The sequence below is a fragment of the Emydura macquarii genome, unplaced genomic scaffold (assembly GCF_026122565.2).
Source record: "Emydura macquarii macquarii isolate MOO-44397 ecotype Brisbane River unplaced genomic scaffold, CSIRO-AGI_Emac_v2 contig_3506, whole genome shotgun sequence".
In the NCBI taxonomy this organism is placed as follows: domain Eukaryota; kingdom Metazoa; phylum Chordata; order Testudines; family Chelidae; genus Emydura; species Emydura macquarii.
The window spans coordinates 851,968-873,651 of record NW_027133643.1 but is presented as its reverse complement, the minus strand read 5'-3'; the positions used below and the strand labels follow the sequence as shown (position 1 = coordinate 873,651).

The 21,684-nt window shown below is 42.9% G+C and overlaps 1 protein-coding gene across 1 annotated transcript in view; it reads left to right on the top strand.

Moving 5' to 3' along the window:
- Positions 1–21,684, top strand: part of TRABD2B (TraB domain containing 2B) — a 382,399-nt gene that overhangs the window by 198,609 nt on the left and 162,106 nt on the right. The window contains exon 3 of the mRNA XM_067535474.1: positions 12,631–12,777. Within this exon, the coding sequence (XP_067391575.1) occupies positions 12,631–12,777 (147 nt within the window). The remainder of the gene's footprint in view (positions 1–12,630; positions 12,778–21,684) is intronic.

Genomic DNA, 21,684 nt, shown 5'->3' with positions numbered 1-21,684 from the left:
GGTTTCTTTTGGACATTGGAGGCGTCCTTTTAGTAGCTCCCACTGGAACCATTTTTCAGAGCTATTTCCTGCTGCTGACCTCATTAGGTGAGTTTCACAGCTCACTAATTCCTTGCAATAGCACACGTGAGTTAGGGACAGTGAGGGAGACTGCCTGTCTTCTGGAAGCAGATGGAATTGTAGGGATTTGGGCAAACGCCAAGGGCTTTACTGCCCTTTATTAATCTGTAATATCAGCATTTTCCCCCCCTTCAGGCCACTTATTTTTCCCTGAAAGTGTATATTTCATTTTCTGTTCAAGTCCAGAGAACAAAAAACTCACCAGCTGTATACTTCAGTATATACTCACTAGGGCGAGGTGTAGTGGATTCGCCAAAAGACTAGGAGTTCCTGAATTCTGAGCCCAATCTGGACACTGTAACGATAGGTTTACGAGACAGTTGCTTGTGGTTATGGATTATTGGTATGGAGGAGCCCCAGTCCTAGAACAAGATGCTGTTGTGGCAGGCACAGAACGATGAGATGGTCCCTTTCCCAAAGAGCTCACAATCTAATTTTGTACTCTCATAATTTTACTACAAATTGTATGCTTTTTTATAAATCACCAGCTCCAGGAGTCCTGTGAATCCAGCACCCATGTAGTTCTCCATCTAAAGTGTCTCTATGGCTCCCATTACTGTCGTATGTCAGTGCCGCACAGTTTTTAATGTATTTATCCTCACAACACTCCTGTGAGGCAGGGCACTGCGATTATCCCCATTGTACAGATGGGGAACTGAGACACAGAGAGAGAAACTGAGGGTTACGTCAACCCTCCAGCTAGGAGCATGCTGCCTAGTGGGGATAGATAGCCATATACTAGCTATGCCTGAGCGAGCATGGTAGAAAGCTCAGTCTAACTGCCACAGTACGTATCCAGGGAGTTTGCGAGGGTTTGTACTCCATTGTCTAGCCCAAGCCACTGCCTGTGCTAACCCCCAGCTATGTTGCTATCTTTTGCATGCGAGCTTGAGCAGAGCTCATGTATTTGTCTACCCGAGCTGGGAAGCACGCTCCCAGCTGCAGGGCAGACTTTCCCGCAGCGTACTGCCTGAGATCACTCAGGAAGTCCATGGTGGAGCAGGGAATTGAACGCAGGGTTGCCCGTGTCCTGGATGAAATGCACTAAAGGGTGGGACGTGTGCCGTGGTGGAAGCTGTAGGAAGAGGAAGGAAAGGTTATAAAGAGAGCAGAGGTTCCCAAACTTTTTTCGCTGTGCCCCCCCTGCCATCGGAGTCACATAACAGCACCCCACTGCAGCTCCTGCCATATGGGGCAGCAAGTGACTCCCCAAGGGGTGCAGGTGGCTCATGCCCAGGGCAGTGGCAGGATTTGGCTGGCTGTATCCCCAGAGGAACCCGTTGGCACTGCAGTGCGGAGTGGACCAGGGCTCCTAACGCTCCCTCCCTCCCCCCCATCATAAGCCTCTCACTCCCCCAGACTCCAGAGGGTTTAAAATATGTGGGGCTGTGGCCAGTTGGGTATCCAGGGCAGGGCAGAGCATGCAGGGAGTACCCTAAACCCAAGCACTGGGGAACCTCTGCATGTTCTCCATGCTGCTGCCTTACCGGGGCTTGGACACCTGGCTGGCTGTAGCCCTGCATCCCACCTCCCGCACCCTGATAATCTCGCGTGGGAAGATTGCCCCACAGTTTGAAAGCCAGTAGCATAGAGGATCCCAGCTCTAGGCATGCAGCAGGGACCTGTGGGGGAGTACAGAGAGGCTGGGGAAAATTTAAGCGGGGGGTTCAACAACTGGAAGCATTTTTGAAAGACAGAAGGGAAAGTTTGGAGGACTCCTTAAATGTGACCTGAAAATGGGGTGGGGGAAGGATAGGTTTATGCCCCTTCTTTATATTAGATAAATAAGGCCTGGATATCCCGCTCCTGGAAAAAAAAAGCTTTTGTTTTTTCTTGAACATTTTTTACCTTAGAAATATGCAGGAATATGCAGTGTGATTTTCCCTGGTGTCGCCTGATTTGGTGATTGAATATTGGTTTGATTAATTATTTAAGAATTCCCATTTAGCACTGTGGGGCTTGGCAGGGTCTTGTCCCAAGATCAGACCCAGCGTTATTAGAATTACTATTAATCTGGGAAGCCCGATGTGCACAAGCGCACCACTGACGCTTAGGAAACAGCCTTTTGAATTTGCACTTGTTTTATTAACATGGTTAGCAAAATCACAAGCACTCCAACCCAGCAAGGAAGGGAGAGAGAACATAAAATGAGCATCTGAGCACATACTCACATCATCCTTTGCAGAAAACCCCTGAAGTATTAGTCCTCATCCTCATCACCGTCTTCCTGGCATCTCTCAAGGCACAGGCCAGGATCATGTGCACCTGTAGGGAGCCTGATGAGCTAATTGCTCACCAGCTAGATAGTCCTCAGAAGAAAGCAAGCTGTATAAAAGGCTGAGTGAGGGCACAGGTAAGGGGATTCTATATAATTGCAGTTATGTCATGATGTACCTGGAGCATGCAGCAGCAGCAGCAGCAGCAGTAGTAGCAGTAGTTGTTGTTGTTGTTGGTGGCGGCGGCACTCTGGTGAACTGTGTATACCAGTTAGTTCAGCCAGAGGGCTTACCAGCCAGGGTTTCCAGGAGCTGAAGGGGGACCCATTCAGAGGCACAAACCCATTTCTTTCAAGTACTTTAGCTCTGTCGGGGCCTTCTGTTCTGTGCAAACCCTGAACTGAATTTTTGTCTATCATTCTAGCAAAATGGTTTGGGCCAATCTTAACAAAGCCTTGAGAATCAAATCTGGCCATCCAACTTCCCTGTCTTATTTCTAAAAAGACGCCAGGCTGCAGTCACAAGCCTACGTGCTGGTATTTTAGCATTGTGACACGGAGTTGTGTTGCAGCAAGACCAATTAAAAAGGTAGTGAAGATGGCTTGAAGTGTTGTTGCCTTTTAAAAAAAACAAACAAACAAAAAAACAAAAAACCCAAAAGGTTTGTGGACACGGAGCCAAGCTGTCACCAAAGTTCAGTGAGTTCCAAGCACTGTAATAAAAAGAAAAATGGGCTCCTATCAAAGCATCGCTATTTCATAGATTCATGGATTTTAATGCCAGAAGGGATCATTATTATTAGGTAGTCTGAGTTGCTGCATAGCAGAGGCCAGAGAACCTCACTCAGTACTTGCTGTATCAAGCCTATCACTTCTGTTTGAGCTGTAGCATCTCTTTTAGAAGGACATTCAGCCTTGATTCAAATCTGTCAAGCTAGAACTGATTAGAAAACAGAATTTCCTTCCCAGAGGAAACGCCAACATTTTTCAATTTGTTTGTCCCAAATTGGGACACACACATTCAAAATTGTGAAATTTTCCACCAAACAGAAGTCCTGGGGAAAAATTATTCAGAAATATCAAAATGAATTTATCAAAATGTTTTGTTTTGCTAATATCAGAACATTATAGTATGTATCTAAATAAGAACAAAATCCCCCATTTTGAATTTGACAAAAGACAGCCAAGCAAAGTCCATTTTTTTCTCCTAGGTTACATTATTAAACAGAGTTTAGAGTTGAAAAAACAATACAGGCCTTTACATCCACAAGCTATGTGGTAGTTGGGGATCATCACAGCAAATAATCCACACTCGAACAGAACCTGTCACAAAAGTGGAATAGAAAATTATCTTCTGTTTGATGTGAAAAGGAAAATAATTGGGCACAGTGAAAGAATGTGACCATCGTGTAAATGTTGTATGTGAATATCCAGGCATGCAAGCGTTTCAGATAGGACCAAATTAAGAGGAGCCGTGATTTCTTCTCAAGGTATAGCAGACACGTCATTGCTTTCAATAACACCCTTGGAACTCTCAATCTGGAATTTCAGGCTTGTGGCACGATAAAATGTGATTTATTGAAGCTTCAGAGAGTTCTTTAGAACAGGTGGAATTTCAGCTAGCCATATGCTGTTTCCTAAGGTTGAGTATGAAGTAAATCCCCTACAGAATAGGCTTTTATTGAAAATCTGAGATTTTCTGAACGCAGTCATTATACATGTGCATGCACTTCGCCACCTCATTGGAGAAGGTGGGAGTGCTTTCTTAGATCTATTTTCTTTAAATGGATGTGCTTGATCAAAACCATAATCTCATTAAAACCTCAGGCCCCTCCTTCTGACTGCTGGTGAAAATGAAGTTCAAACTGAACTAGTGCGAAATTCACAGGTGCCGCCCCTGTTATATCCATGCAGATGCTTTTATAGAATATCAGTGCCCTTTGAAACGTTTGCAGTCCACTGCAGCCTTTTTATATTAATTTTTATTGAAAGGTGTTTTTTGCATTTCATCTTTTGAAGCTGGAAGTAGATGGATTAAACATTCAAATAGATTTGTGCGTGCATGTGTGGGTTAGATTTTGGAACCCTTGTTTTTCATTCATATCTGAATCATTCTGGCGAGATCTTTTTTCCAGAGGAAAAATATTTCCCCAGTGTCAGGGTAACAGGCTGCCTTACTCACTGTACTCTCAACCTTCCATTTGGGCTTCCATCGAGCTCGTTGGAAAGCAATGGGACTGCACATAGGCATAAGTGGCCTGCCTGCATGGTTCCAGTTGTGGGATCAGAACCCAGGATGCTCTTGATCTACAGACTGGCTAGGCAGCAGTTCTGCCAAAAAGGACTGGGGGTTACAGTGGATAAGAAGCTGGATATGAATCAACAGTGTGCCCTTGTTGCCAAGAAGGCTAATGGCATACTGGGCTGCATTAGTAGGAGCATTGCCAGCAGATTGAGGGAAGTGATTATTCCCCTCTATTTGGCACTGGTGCGGCTTCATTTGGGATATTGTGTCCAGTTTTTGGCCCCCCTTTACAGGAAGGATGTTGGCAAACTGGAGAGAGTCCAGCAGAGGGCAACAAAAAATGATTAGGATACTGGAACACATGACTTATGAGGAGAGGCTGAGGGAACTAGGCTTGTTTAGTCTGCAGAAGAGAAGAGTGAGGGGATTTGGTAGCAGCCTTTAACTACCTGAAGGAGGGTTCCAGGGAGGATGGAGCTAGGCTGGTCTCATGGTGGCAGATGACAGAACAAGAAGCAATGGTTTCATGTTGCAGTGAGGGAGGTCTTGGTTTTTAAGTTGGGGTTTGAAGGAGAGCATGGATGGAACAGGCCAGGAATGGTATTCCCAGCAGAGCTGTATCCCATCTTCACACAGATTAATTTCAGGTTGATTGGAAGCTCTTAGAGACAGACTGTGTGTGTGTGTGTGTGTTGTGAAGGTTGCACTGGCATCATTGTGAGTTCTGAGGGGAACATATGCAAGAGTGCTGCAGTGTGACAGGAGAAATTTGTCTAAAGAGTTTATATCGGTGTCAAAAGCAGTACATAGCATTTCCCCCATTCCCTTAAATACACATTCACGCGGCTATTAACAATAACCAGAAGTCTTCCACTAACACCCTTGCTTAAGTATTTGAATGGTCTCCTTCTGATCCAGTTGGAATCAGGTAGTACAGAAATGAAAGGGAAGAGCTGATAGGTCAAGTGAAATTTTTCAAACCTGGGTTTTGCATTAAGTTCATTTTGGAGTATGGAGGCTCCATTTCATAGGAACTAGTTTCTCCATCCTTAATTGATGCAATTGTTTCTTGGCAGGCAGAAGTCTGTTAATCACAACCACAAAGGCAAAGAACTATCTTGTGTGAGCTCTTGCTAGAATTTATTTAGAGCCAGACTGAAAACCCATACTCTCATTGGTGTGTAGCGTGCATTTGGTTGAAGTCTATCCTAATTAATTGCATGGTCTCAGTTACTGTATCTTTAATGTACGTGAGGTCAGGAAATACTATTATCCCCATTTTACAGATGGGAAACTGAGGCACAGAGATTAACGGTAGGACTACATTACGTTTTAAGGCCTGTAGCAGCAAGTGTCCAAACCTGGATCTACAGACTCAGGGTGCCACAGCAGTGTTGGCACCCCCGGATCGAAACTGCGGGATCGACTGAGCGGGCAATGGAGATCCGCTCAATCGATCCTGGAAGTGCTCTCCGGTCGACACCATAAATTCACCCCTGCGAGAAGCGTAAGGCTGCGTCGACTGAAAGGAGTCTCACGTCAGCACAGCCCAATGGAGGTGCTGTGGTAAGTCAAAGTTAGTAAGTTGACAGCAGTGTAGACCAGGCCCTAGGCTCACACTATGGGGCTAAAGACAGCTGTGTAGACGTACAGGCTCGGGCTGGAGCTCTGACTCACTGCTGCGGGTTTTAAAGCAGTGTAGACGTGCCACGAGTGACTTTCTTCAAAGTCAGACAGGAAGTCAGTGGGACGATGCAGAATTGAACTCATGTCTTCTAGTTCCTGGGCTAGTGTGGTAAACTCTGGACTAATGATGTAGGTAGGTGCTCTTGTTTGGAGTAGAAATGCCACCAGACTGTGGGCTATGACCCACTTAATGTTTTCTGAGTTTGTGCACTTAAAGGCCTCTTTAAAAAACTGGAGCCAGGTACTATGCTGGAGAAACTGTTTTCAAAGTGCGTGCATATACGACTCATAAACTGCATGAATAAAAATGTTCTTTCCCAAAGACCAAGTCATAATTTTCCATCACTTCCCAGAACAAATACTGTCTGCTGTATTTAGTAGGTGGGACCCTTCTATGGGCAGTCAGTTCTAAGTATGTTTATTTTGGAGTCAGGTGTTCGGTAATCTTAAGCACCTCTGGGAGACTTAACTGAGATAGAGATTTAGGCTGGAGGTCACCATGGTCACTGTTGTTGAGATGGAGCAAAAGAGGAGAAATGACACTGTTTGTGTGACATCAGCCAATCAGTAAGAAAAAATAAATCTAGGCTTTAAAAGGGCTTTAACCTGACCCTACAGGCTCATAGACTCCAAAAAGTGTGCTAAGAATTGGAGCAAGTCTCCAGCACAGTTGTCAAGTTTGAACTATGGGATTGAAAGCGTGACGTTTACGGCTCTTGAAAAATAGACTTATAGGGAAGCCCTGCCATTGGTTTGTTTGTGTATATGCATACCTGCCTGACTTTATTACTCCACTTTTCATCCTACAATAAAACCCCTCGGGGAGCTCTCTGGCTGCTGTTCTCAACCCAGAGAAAGCTGGGGAAAGTGTCTCAGATCTAAAACTGTCTTGTCGATGAGCTCCTAACCCTTCTTTTTTGTCTGAAAGTTCATGCTTGATCTTAGCTCAAAGGTAACTTGGTCCGTGAACCTTGTGGAAGATCAGTGTGGCTCTTAACCTCTAGAATACCGATTTCACTTACAAAAAATGAAATAATACAATTTTTTTAATCCAATAATTCAGAAAGAGTGGAGGTTTAAAGCCCAAAATCAAATGTTCAGATGTTGGGCACCTGAATACACATTTAGGCTCCTAGGTAACTGCCCTGATTTATTTCAAAGGTTCGAAGTACCTTTAAAACAAAAAAATCAGTGGAACCTATGGGTCTTCAGCACCATTGAAAAGCCAGGACACTCCGACCCTGATTCAGCAAAACCACATGTGCGTTACGTTGAGAAGGTACTGAAGTGTTTTACTGATTTAAGACATCAGTAGTTGAGAGGGTGCTTGGGCTATTGCATGAAGGACAGGAACAGACACTCTGAAGTTCTGGATTCATGACTGCTACTGACTCACTCTGTGACTTTAAGTAAGTCACTTAACTTTTTGGTTCCACTTTTCCCATCTGCAAAATGGAAAAAGAATACAAGACCCTATACGGCCATGGTGCAACTAGTTTGTTGTCTGCAAAGCACTTGGAGATCCATGGTGCCATGGCAGTGTCAAGTATTTTATTGCATTATGTTTATCTGCATCCTACTAGCTGGACTTCAATGTCCATAGACAATTCTATTGTTAAAGGGTTGAGCACTGCTTCTGATTTTGAGTTTTAGTTAAATGAATTGCTTTGTAGTTTCAAGCATCAATAACTAAATAAAAGAAAAAATGCAAATTTTAGACTTCACTTAAGATTTTTTTTTAAAGTTCCTTTATATCTTCTTATAAAATACAATATGGTGTTTCCAAAACAAACAAACAAAATCATTGTAGGTGTATAAAAATAACTTTTTTTGGCAGAATTACATTTTTAGTTTATCTAATCTTTCACAGATAATATCAATTTTTATTGTTAAGCTTTTTTCATTTAAATTTTTGGCAAAATTATGGGTTTTAAGCATTTCTAAAAATTTTATCGATGTAAATTTTCACAGTTGTGGGAAATTACAGGTCGGTTGGGGAGATTAGACAATAATTTCATGACTAGCTGTTGAGATTAAAAAAATTAAAGGTTTATAATTATAAAATGAATTGTCAACATCACATGTCAAAATGTACAAAGCAAGCGTCCTTAAATCAAACTCTAAACTTCTCAAACAACATTTTTCTTACTTTGAGGCTGTCTTTAAACTTCCATTTTTATTGATGGAATTTTTTTCGTTTTCTGTATGTATGGTGAAATCAACATTTACCGACATTACTGATTAAAAACCTAGTCCTTCTAAGCCTACTTATATGTTAACAATATCCTAACACGGAATAGTCAACACATCAGAAAAATGTAAGAACTTTGGAGTTTTTTACTTAGTTATATTTGCTTTTATTTTACAACTGTAAATCCATCTAGTAAACCCACTGGGCCTGGATCCTGTCATCAGTTTGGTTGCAGAACCAGGGCCTAATATCAAATTGTAGCTTCCCTCACAGCTTTCAACCTCTCTGCAGTCTCTTCTACAAAAAGTCCAATCCTTCCCCCACCAGTCGTCTAAATTTCAGCATCTTTCATGGCCCATAAAATCCAAGCTGAGCATATTTGTAATTTGAAAAAGCTGTGAAAAGCCTGGTTTAAAGGATTTTTAACCTTTGAAAGGATCTGAGCTTTTTCCCAAGGGCTATAGCCAAAGGAGGAAATGGCTCATCCTAGGATTTCCTGTGGATTCTAAACATTTGACTAATAAAAATGAAAGCTTTAGAAAAATGTTAATGGGGAAGTGAAAGCAGAGGTTTTCCCAACATGTTTTCACTGAAAACTTTCCTACTGGCTGATGGTTTTTAATGACACTGCTCAGGTGTGGACTACAGTATTTCTCACATAGGGATGGACAACATAGCCCTATAACTCTTTTTGCCCAGGTGTTGTTATTTTTTGGCTTGGAAGGATTAGATTTTATTGGTAAAAGTTGGTAAATTTCTATTTTGCCGTACACACAACCTGCCAAAAAATATTTCCGTTGGTGACGATAGAAGTTTACAGATGTGCAAAGTAAGAAAAATGCTCCTTGAGAACTTATTCCAGTTTGATTTAAGAGTGTCTGCTTTGTGTATTTTGACATTTGATGACAATTCGGCTTTTAACAGTTATACAAAGTTTTAGCTTTTTGAATCTCAGCATCTACTATCATGAAAAAATTGCCTGATCTCCCTTCCCATTGTCTGACCCACCAGTAATTTCCGCAACTGTTAAAATTTAAATGGATACAAATAAAAAAAATGCTTAAACCCATAATTTTGCCAACAATTTAAATTGAAAACAGCTTAAAAACAAACATTGATATCTGTCAAAATTATTTATTTAAAACTCAAATTCTACAAAGGCTACATATAAGTAGTTCCTTTTTAATTATTATTTAAAGGGATGCTACCAGACGCAAACTCATGCACAACTTAAGTTTTGTAGAAAGTTTGACAAAATCTGAGACCAAAAGAATGTTTCCATTAATTAAAGCACATGCCCACTGGCAACTGTTTTTTTTAAACAAATAAAGGACATGGTCTTGTAAACATTTATACACGTTTGGTTTTAAGCATGTGAGAACCCCTGTTGTGGTCACTGGGATGGACTCCCATGTTTAAGCATGTGAGTAAAGCTGGGAAGGACTGGGGTCAATAAACCCAATCGTGCAATCTTTAGTCCTGTGCTTTAGTCCTATGCAATTAGTTCTTAATTCCTTTAAAATCAGTGGAATTATTTGAGGGAGTGGGTAAGGATTTGCAGTATCAGGTCCAAACATCCTTCTGCAGTTTCTCCAAACCAAACCTTGCAGTGTTGGGTTAATACAAGAGAACCAGAAAATGAAACTGACTAGAAATTGATGACATGCCTGAGAGTTGTGTGCTGAGCCTACGGGCTAGCTAGGCCAGGCTGAGAGCTTCCTAACAAGGCTCTGGCCTGCCATCCTTTGAGCCCTAATCCCTTTAGGATCCCTTGAGAAGGGGGCAGAGCTAACTAGGGGAGAACTGGGGTTTAAAAAACCAGCTCTGAAGTGACCAGAGGAGCTAGCAACCAGAGGAATTTGGCGAAGGAGCATGAGAGCCAGAAAGGCTTAAGAAACATTCTCTAAACCTAGGCCAATAACCCTACCTCTCCCCAAAAGAACACACACACACACACAACCCCTGCAAGAATAAAAATAATGCAGGCAGAAGTCCAACAGCAGAGTGGGGGCTATTCAACTTATTTCATTGAATGCAGCATGTACGATTGCCTGCATGTGTGTGCATTTGATACAAGCAACTCATGGCCCTCAGAGATGGTGTACAGGTTCTTGAGACCAGAGCGGCTGAACTGGAGAAATATAGAAACAAAGAGATACATAGATGGTGCGGGGGTGGAACTGTATACGAATGCTTGAAGTCTAAATGTTAAGATGGGGGAACTTGAGTGCCTGGTATTTAAATGAAGATATCGATATAATAGGCAAAATGGAAACTTGATGGGACAATGATAATCCAAGGGACATGGTGATACCAGAGCTAGTTGAATGGGAATTAAAAGGAACCATCATAAGAGGGAAATGCCTGTAAGCTGCAGAGAAACATTTTTTAAAAACACTGTAAAGAGGTTCAAACTAAATTGATGTTGTCCTTTAGATTTGTGCAGAGTGTAAATGTAGGTGTAAGCCACTGACCTTCTTATCTGCTAGTGCTTTAAACCCACTTTGCACAGGTGTGAATGAGGAACAGGGCAGTTCAGAGTCAAGCCCTGTAGACCAAATGCCAGTTCAAATTTGACGTTGGTGAAACAATCTACATTTATTTCATTTACTGTGGATGAACAGTGGTGGGATTTCCTTCTATTCTCCATAGAACCATCTGGCTGCGAACTAGGTGACCTACTTTTAGACCCAGAATTATGCCTTCATCAGCCATGACCTGAACCTTGTCGAATTATGTAGCATAAATCATCCAAGCACAATCTGAGAATGTGATGCTGGTCTATTACTTGATAAACTGTGTGCTGGTAATGAAAGAAAAACAGGACAAGGATTCCAGCAAACTGACCTAAGTGAGGGTGTATGCCAGTAAGAGTAGTCTTGAGGCAATGAATGAGAGAAGACGACACTGCTGAAGTGTCTGTCTTTTACTAAAATAACCTCGAGGATTGTAAAACCAAATTATTCCTAGGAAATCCTCCTATGAAATCACCCAAGACTGGAGTCTTGATCCATGACTGGGATGCCTAAGAACTATGATAATACAAATAAACAATAAAAGTTCTATTAGTCCCACCTACTCAAATGTTGTTGGTTGTTCCAGCCATTCATAGACCTTTGCTAGAACAGATTCCCCTGTAAGGGTCTTTAAAAGCTGAGTTTATGCTCAGTGGGTTCTGTAATCAGTAATAATCACTTCAGAGTCTATCACTAATGAGCACCGGTACATGATCAGTCATTTTAAACTGGACAGCTCTTTCTGAGAGACAGAAACAGAGAAGTATACAATTACATTTTTGAAGGAAGTGTTTTATTTCGTGGCTGCTCAGATACTTGTGCATTTAAAGATCAAAAGCAATGAATGCTCCTGGTTGCTTAGGTTTCCCTGCTAATGCGTTCCTGGTGTATTTCCAGATCCGGGATGGGAAAGCTCTATTAGCCTTCTGGGACAGTGTAACAATTTGACACAACCATTTATTTTGCCAGAGGGGGAAACTGAAAGGTGGCGGGGAGGGGGAGAGAGAGATTGTATATTCTGCCTATTTAACCGGTGCCAGGTCCCCAAGGAACTGATGGTTCCTGCATGTTACTTATTAAATGACAGCAAGATGCCCTTGAGTACACCAGAGTTTTACTACTGAAGATGTTCAGAAGTTTCTGAACTGCATCTACCTAGAAAGTTTCCTATTTTAACCTGAGCTTTGGATTCTAAAAAGCTGGTGGGGACGTTGTGGCTCCACCCAGGTCAGTCCTGTTCCTTTGATAGAGATGATGGCGCTTCCCTTATTTTCAGGCCGTCACTTTTTTGCAGTATAGTTAACTGCAGATGCAGTCTAAAACTCTTCAGCCTGCCTTCTCATCTTGATTTTCATGTGTTCCGCAGCCCCACTGAAATCGTGCATGTATGCAGGCCTATATTTTACTATCTTGATGAGGAGGGTGGCATATTCTAAGCTCTCCATCCATTGGGGGACAGATAGATGTAGCCCCTTCTCGTGCCACTCCCTTGGATGGCCAGAAGGGGTCAACGGAGAGCGGCAGGAGACACCAGCCTCATCTGGGGCTGATAAGGGCTCCCCTGCAGTGCTCCCACACTCTGCTGATCATTCATGCTCTGTGACTTCAATCAACAAATATATATATATATATATTGTGTGTGTGTGTGTTTGTACAGGTGCTGTTTGCATTGAACCAAACATTGCTACAACATGAAAGTCTACGAGCGGGCAGCTTGCAGGCCCCATACACTACTGAAGATCTCATCAAGCATTATAACTGTGGAGACCTGAACGCTGTCATATTCAACCATGATACTTCTCAGGTAAGGCCATTTCACAGCTGCCACTGAAGGCTAGGGAGGGACAAACTGGCTAAGAGATACCAGTCATGGTGAGGATGGCCTGTCATACAATGCCCATTCTTAACATTTTAAGAAGAGGTGCCATCATACCAGAACTTTCGATCCAAACTATACTGTGGGGTGTTTGCATATATATATATATGGCTCGCTCGCTCGACAGATCAAACGTCCCCTGAACTTAAAAGTCTGTATCTAATTTTCAATGTTGCATCCTTTCACCATCTCATATCTAAGGGTTAAAGTGCGCCAGCTGTGTTAAAAAAAGGGCTTTGCATCTTATCCGGATAGTAATGTGCCCATCTTCACCACACTCCTGTGAGATAGAGAAGGAGTCCATTGTACAGATAGGGAAACAGAGGCAAACAGCAATACTTGCCCAAGGCCACATAGGGAAACAGTGGTACAGCAAGGGACAGAATCCTGATTTTTGAGCCCCTCTCCATCACCTTGACCACAATCTCCATCTTTCATCACCCCACCAATCTCCTCATTCTTCCTGTTCCGTTGGCTCCTTTTTTGTTCTCCACATGTCTCTCATTTGTCCAGGGAGAGAATGGGTTTTACCTTTGAGTTGCTTTATGCATCCTTGGCGGGGGCGGGGATGACAACAGAAAAGCTTTGCTCGGAATGTGCCCAAACAAAAGCTAATTGCAAGTGCTTGTGAGGTCTTTGAACATAATTCCCCTCATTAGAAGACTTCGTAATATTTGAGTTTATATTTAAAGATGGAGTGAACCTTATGTAAATAGGCTGCAAGGCTAAATAACTTCTCAAACATGTCATCATCCAATAATCTAATGTATGTCTGATGCAGCCTTCCAGTCTATGTTGATCTTAGTTATCTGGTGCAAATAAAGACTTCCAGTGTAGCTGGAACTGCCTTTGCAGACTGGCTTATGGCTCATGGCATACTCTGAGTGAGTGTGGTGGTTTCATGTAGATATATTAATTTCTTCTCCCTGGTCACTGTGTAGACACAGGATCTGTGTTTCTTAGGACTTCATCTACTGCTGCTTTGGTGCAGGGAGATTTAGTAAATAGAGCACCAGACAGGGACTTAAGAGGGCTTTTATTCCTGGTTCTGCCACTGGCTGCGTGAATTTGGGCAAGTCACTGCCCCGCTCTGTGCCTCTGTTTCCCCATCTGCAAAATGGAGATAATGGCACAGACCTCCTTTGCAAAGTGCTTTGAGATCTGTGGATGAAAGCACCATATAACAGCTCTGTATTATTTTTGTAGCCTCCAACAGTGCATGACCCCCATCTTGGCTAGGTCTTACCCGCACCTGGGGGAGAGTTGAAGGGTCTGTCTTTCTTACACCTTGGCAACACTTGTATAGCTTACCATGCCAGTTGAGTCCCATTGTGATGAAATTCAATCGCCTCCACGGCAACCCACATGTGATGTCAAAATCCGCAGAGATTACACTGTGCCTTCAGGTGGGGACCCTGGATTGATACGATGAACTAAGAAACCCAGATCCTTTTGTCAGTTGAGATAGAGGCATCAGAGACCCTTTCCTCATTTCAGGGCCTGATTCTGACACCTTCACTCACCTTGAGTAGCACCGTACTGTGTGAGGTGTCCCTGTTTCTCAGTGGAACTCCTGGCACTGTCAGGTGCTACTCAGTGTGCAGAAATATGGCAGAATTAGGTCATTCATGCAGCAATTCTAAGACTGTGAACTACCAGTAGCCCCCTAGTGGACAGCCATGCATTGGGCAAAGAAGTGGTCCAGATGGGACAATGTCTCCAGACACATGGTATGTAGAATGAAGGAGCTGGAGAACCAAACATTTCATGTACCATCAAGAAGACAACCATTAGAACTAATTATTCTTGTTTATTTGTATTATCATGGTGCCTAGAAACCCCAGTCAAGGGCCAGGATCCCCCTGTGCAAGGTGCTGTACAAACAGAGAACAAAGAGTCCCTGCCCCAAAGAGCTTACAATCTGAACAAAAGACAAGAGACTAGAGAGGATACAGATAGATGGGGGAGTTCAAAGAAACAATGAGGAAATTTTGGTCAGCATGAGAGGCTGAGGTCCCAGCACACCAGCTGCCTAGCCATTATCAAGTGTTTCTGGAGGCATCATGGTGAAAGGATTTGAAGGGGTACAATGAAGTGGCTTTGTGGATGTTAATGGGGAACTCCTCCAAAGCATGAGGGGCAATGCGGGAAAAAGCATGAAGGGGCTTGTTTGACCTTCCATCACCCACTTGGTAGATTTTCAATCAGAGGTGGGAGTCGACCCTTTGATACAATGAGAGATGATCGGTAGGGTGGATATAGGACATAGAGGGCCTTGAAAGAGAAGACAAGTAGCTTATGTTTGACGTGTTAGAGAAAAGGGTACCAGTGGAGGGATGCAAAAAGAGGATCTTAAAGTTCTGGGAGGTAGAAACATAACCATTTTATAGATGGGGACCTTGGAGGTTCAGTGATAAGTTTGTCAAGATCAAAAATCCAGTGGCAGAATCAGGCATAAAACCTAGATGTCCAGATGTCTTATCTTTTAACCATTATAAAATAATACAATCTCTCGGGCAATATATCCATGTTCCAAAACACAGTTTGCAGCTGTTCCCACTGATTACAGTGACATATAGGAACTCTGTGTCAATAAATCACAGAGGTCTGTAACATTGTAGACTAGCGAGGAAGAGAATGTTTTTAAAAGTTCTTTCCCCTTGCAAATTCAAGGATCGAATACTGAATTAAAAACATGCCATTCAGCATCGGGGGGAATAAAAGGGATTCCAACCAACCAAGGAACATCTCTAGCCAGGGTCCCACAGAGCAGACTGTAAGAATAGATTAAACCACTTACAAGCCATGGAAAATTAAAATACCCTAGACCACTCCAGGCCACAATGCGCAACGTTGTCAGTGGCAAAACTCTTGACTTAACTGGGGACAAGAATGGGGCCCAATACTTCTCTCGTGTGTGTGTGTTTGTGTTTTAAGGCAGCATTAGATTTCAAGTGTTTCATAAATGACAAAGATGCATTTTGAGCTATGCTGGGTAGCACCAAAGGTTTTATTCTAGTTGGGTGCTTTTTTTTCCAAGTATGCTTAGAGTGGAGAGTGGTGAAGCACTGGAATGGGTTACCTAGGGAGGTGGTGGAATCTCCATCCTTAGAGGTTTTTAAGCTGCGGCTTGACAAAGCCCTGGCTGGGATGATTTAGCTGAGGTTAGTCCTGCTCTGAGCAGCGGGTTGGACTAGATGGCCTCCTGAGGTCCCTTCCAACTCTGATTCTATGCCGTGTGATTTGGCTACCGAGTTACATTAGCCTTTATGAAGCATGTGTAAAAGAGATCTTCTTACTGGAGCCATGCAGGATTCTTTGCTTGAATTTAAGCTCTGTGGTTTTTGATGGCCTGAGAAGTTTGCAACCTTCCCCAGGATGCCATGTACAGAAGATGATAGGTCTATGTGTAGAAAAAGTCCATAAATTCCAAAAGCACAAATATCATTACTTAAATTTCTGGATAAATGCAATATTTGCTAATCCTTGTGATAGAACTGTCAGAGCATTTTTGAGAGAGAGTACCATTCTTCTGTAATATCTGACAGCTGGGGCAGCATTTTAGAGCTCCGAGGTAGTCCATGCAGCTGGTACTAGACTAAGCGCACTGTGCAATGTCACATGGAAACAATACAATATTGAGGAGAATGGGATTTTTGTAAGGCACTAGGTATAAATTAATACCCAAGGATGGTGATTCAGCTAGCTAATTTTTGCTGTCATGCTGCCATGCAGAATAATAATTTACCCAAGATTTAGTTACAGCCTGAAAGACACATCTAGGTTTCTTTAGAGAGAGATCTATCCTACAGAGGAAGGTAATCCAGTCGTTGGGAAACATGGGATTGGTTTCCTGATCCATCTCACACTTCCTTGAGCAAGTCATTCAGGGCTTGTCTTCACTTACCTCCGACATTCAACGGCAGTCGACCTGAGTTATGCAAACTACGCAAAAAACTTGCGTAACTCCCGTCGACTTCTTTGCTTCTGTTCTGCGCGCCGTCTTCACTGCACTGCGCCGACGGGAACAGCGTTCCCATCAACACAGTGCTACGCCACTTGAGAAGGTGGTTTTAATACGTCGATTTCTGGATCAACTGAGCGGGTCTTCACTGACCGCTCAGTCGATCCAGAGAAATCGATCTGGTGGTGGCAAATTTGCCGCCGTCAGTGAAGACGTAGCCTCGGTGTCTCAGTTCCCCACCTATAAAGTGGGGTAATAGTACTTTGCTACCTCACAGGAGTGTTGAGGATAAATCCATGAAAGCGCATGTTGGCAGTGCAAGCCGTAAGTACCTTACATAGATAAGGGCTGGATTATCAACTGGTGTAAATTGGCAAACCTGCACTGAAGTCAATGGAGCTATGCCGATGTACACCAGAGAGGACTTACGTGGCCATAGGTTACACTTGTTAAGGGGTCTGTGGGGAGCTAGTTTTCCCTCTTGCCTGATCCACTCATGGCACTGCTGTCTTTGGCGGCTGAGACTCATGCTGCCGTGCCTTTCGATAGGGAATGGCTTGGAGGAAGAGAGCAATGCTGATGATAATCGTATTCCGTTCTCCAAAGCCCTACTCACACGGATGGTAGAAGCTGTTTGCTCAAAACCATAAGGTGTTCCACTACGACAGCAACTATTGCAGGCTAAGTAGATGATAGACAGACAACCTTTCTCCTTGGAAACCTGGATTCAAACATGAATTCCTGTGCAGGGTCTGGAATAAAATAAGGTATCCACATCACAAAAGCAGTCTGCAGCTTGTCAGCGCCGGCAGACTCTGCTGCCATCAGGAATGGAAGAGCAGAGAGCACTCCAAGTTGGTACTGAGGCAGTTTGGGGCCTGCTGTGCTAAAACGTTAGATGAGGCTACAACTGGGGACCGAGTTGCTTTGACAGAACCGGTGAGAGAACTTGTATCGAGTATTCTTCATGGCAATGCACATCCCAGTAAATTCAGGTGAGACTCCTGCATTCCTGAGTGCTAAATAAATCCACCCCAAAAATAATTTTTTTTTTAAAAGGGGGGAACCTGCGGTTCGGTTACTCCACTTTCCTTATGTCCAAGCACCATTTTTTCCAAGTTCACAAATCCCTATTTAAACTTAATAAAACGTAACGGAACCAAGTTTATTCACTTAGACTATGACACAGAAGTGGAGAAGGAAACGTATGTCCGGCTTGCACACCCTTCTGCTAACACTTGATCCTTCTGTGACCCTTCCAGTTGAAAGATTTATGCTGGACTTTCTGGGCAGAGAGTCAAAATGATACTGAAATAAAAACACTATAAAAGTAGAAATAGGGTAAGAATGTTCTGCTTTGATGGTAGGCATTTCTTTTTTTAAGAAAAATGTTCACTTTATGGAAGAGTACTATAGGATTTAAGGGAGACAGCCCTACCAGGTTTGGATCAATGATCTATCTAGTCTAATCATCTGTTTCACAATGTGCCCAACCACAAACACTTAAGAGGAAGGTGCATGAGATCTTCTAGTGTAAAATTCTGAGATCAGGATTTCTTCCCAACCTCAGGCAGTTAGTAAGTTGCTTTAAGGCCTGAAGCCTCTGGGGTTTTATCCCTTATGATGTTTTCCTCTCAGTCTGATGTAAGTGTGGATATTCTCTCTGTTCATATAAATGGAATAACACTTTTTTAAAATACTACTAAGCTGTTTGGCTTTAGTGGCATCTTGTGATAGGGAATTCCACCAGTGAATTATGTCTGCATGTAATTATGTATTAATGGCCTGTGTGTTAACTTATTATGTATGAATTTGTGTATCAAAGAATTCCTTTTCTCCGTTTGAAATGCATTGCTCTCAGTTTAAGTGGATTTCTCTTTGCTCTCCTATTGAGAGTGGCTAAATAGGAGTGCCTACTTTTCTTTCTGCCTGCCTTTCCGTCCCACCCCCATCATTATCTGCTTCCTATACACCCCTAAATCTAGTTCAACACCGCATAGTCCCTCCTCACGAGTTTCCTCTTCGGCTCTCCTCCTCCGTTCTCAGCCATCTCTTAGATCACCTCCTGTGACGCACAGTGCTGATCTGCCATGCTCGTAAGTACACGCTTCTATACTGTATTTTGGATGAGCTCGATCCCACTGAACACTTTTGTCTAAGGTGCCTGTGCTGTTTTATTATGATGGCAATGCAAGAATCCTAATTTACGCTTATATAGCCCCTTGCCCACAGGTGAGCCTTTACAAACTGCAAGTCTTACTGGGCCTAGTCCAAAGCCCATTGAACTCAATGGTGCGTCTTTCCACTAACTTGAATGTGCTTAGGATCAGCCTTGCAGAAATTGGGTAGCTATATGAAGTGGGAGATGTCTCCACCTTGTGTAGCAGCTGGGCGCCATTGCAGGTTCTGCACTCTCCTGAGTCACAATAATAATAAATATCTAAGTCCTATAGAACACTTTCCTCAGCAGATCTCAAAGTGCTTTACAAAAGAGGTCAGTATCATGATCCCCATTTCACAGGTGGGAGAACTGAGGCACACAGCAGGGCAATGACTTGCCCAATGTCACACTGCAGGCCAGTGGTAGGAATAGAAATCCTGAGTCCAGAGCTATATCCACTAGGTCACACAGACCTCCCATTAGATTTCCCTCCAATATGGCCCAGCAAATTGTGTGTCTGGCACTAAGTGGCTGCAGTGCCATAGCAGCCTGCAATGGGCACAACGCTTCTGATGGATAAATTTGTGTCATATCAAAGGAGACTGCCCTCTCCCCACCCCTCAAAGAGAAAAGTTGCCGTGTGTCATTGTCCAACACGCTTGTTGTCTATAAATCACTGGACGGTCTTACGTATCCCTTGGAAAATGTTATCAGAGCATCCTGCACTTAAACCTGTCCTTTAAGATGTAAAGGTCCTGATAATTCTAATCACATCATTAATTTGCCTCCCTTCTAGTGCTGGATAAATACAACGGAATATCTGGCTCGCTTCCCAAAGCTAGTCAATGAAAACTATCTGCGGAATGCCACGGCTACAAATAAATACAAACCGTGCAGCCGAGACCATTAGATGGGGTGTTGAATGATAAGCAGGCTCCTGATTTGTCCGAGGAATGGAGTTTTATCAAGGGTAAAAAGAAAATAAATCTGCACACCAAATGCGCAGTTATTGAAATGTGACCATTTGGAAGCATCTTATCACCTTCAGCCATAAGCAGCAGAGACGAGCTGGCGCAGCGTCTCATCTTTCCAGTGGATGGGATTACTCTTTCCACTGAAGCTCTGCACAGAGCGCTCCTCGGCTTCATGTGAGGTGTGACCCCAAAGAGCTCTGGTTCTGGTTCTAGACAAAGAATCAGTCTTGCAGCCTTTGAATAAGCATTCATTCCTACTGAAGCCAATAGCGCTCCCACAATTGCGCCATTATGTCTGGTGACCCCAGTGCTGAACTAAATCGTGTCATTATTGTCCAAGGTAGCTCATATTCCTGGGTGTGAACTGAAGAAGCCAGCTTTTTTCCTTCTGTCAGCACTCTGGGGCAGGACACTTCTGGGCAAATATCATGCTGTTACACAGCTGACTCCAGAAGCACTCAAGCTCTGGTGGGATCATAAGTTCTGCTCCCCTTTATGTCTTAATCAAAACTTTGGTCCTTCAGATCCTCCAGCTTGATAGGCTTTTGGAAGAAGAACCCAGATCCAGAGCCAAAATTTGCAAAAGGCCTCTAATTTTTACAGCGGGTCAAACCGAAAATGCCAGATCTGAACAATCTCAATCTTTAACTCAGGGCCATGCATGTGTGTTTTGGACATTTGGATCCATATCCATATTTTGCCTCTTGGGGTCCATTTCTTTTTAATAGTGCTGGTCCAAAAAAAGACCAAGATTTTTCATGGAAAAAAACTTGAGAACGTCAACATTTTCATCCCACAACTTTTGAAACATAATACTTTTTTGTTTTATTTTAAAACTTTCATAAAAAAAAAAAATTTAAAAGATCAGCTCAGAATTTATGTATCCATTCAGTATTTATTTTTTGTGTCATTCCACCACCCTTCTTTCTTTTTCATGTTCCCTTGTGGAAAAAGGAAGGGGGGGGGGAATTAAAACCGAGAAGCTGAAAATCCAGGTTTTCACCAAAAGAGGGAAACTTTCCTCTGCAAACCGGTGGGTTTTGACCCCCAAAAATATTGGTTTGATAAATTTTGACCAGTTCTACTTAGTAATATGACAGCAAATGATAGAGATTCTCCAGAGAGAAAGAGAGGATTTGCCTGTTCTACAGAGGGTTTGCCAATATAACTATACTAACAGAACTACTGGAGTTCTTTGGCTGGTATAGTTTCACCACTTCCCCGAATGACATAAGCTATATCAGCAAAATGAGTCTTTTTGCCAGTATGAGCTGCATCTGCATGGAGGGGAGGGGGTTTGCAAGTGTAGCTCTCTTGGTTGGGGCACATATTTTGGGGAAGGGGAGGATTGTTTTTATTCTCCAAACTCCTAGCCAACATAGCTATACCAGCAAAACTATGTAGAGTAGACCAAGACGCAGTGTAAAAAGCCTTTGGAATCCAAGAGTATCCGTCAGCCTTGTATAAATGGCTGTAAAGCATTTGAACAGTTCCTTGTTATTAAGGAACCGTTTTTATGAAGTTGGCCTTGGAAGGCCTTATTTAATCCTACTTGTTCAAGTGAAATGGGAAAGGTTTGTTTGGCTTTTAAAAAAAAATATATCTATTGTGGCTTGACTATAGGAGATGCTGTTTCTCTTTTGTGTTGTATCCAGAGGACATTTTTGCCACCTCATTATGGGAAAAAAAAAAAGTCATTTGACTTCCCTGGCTTGGCAGGGTTAGGATCCAAACAT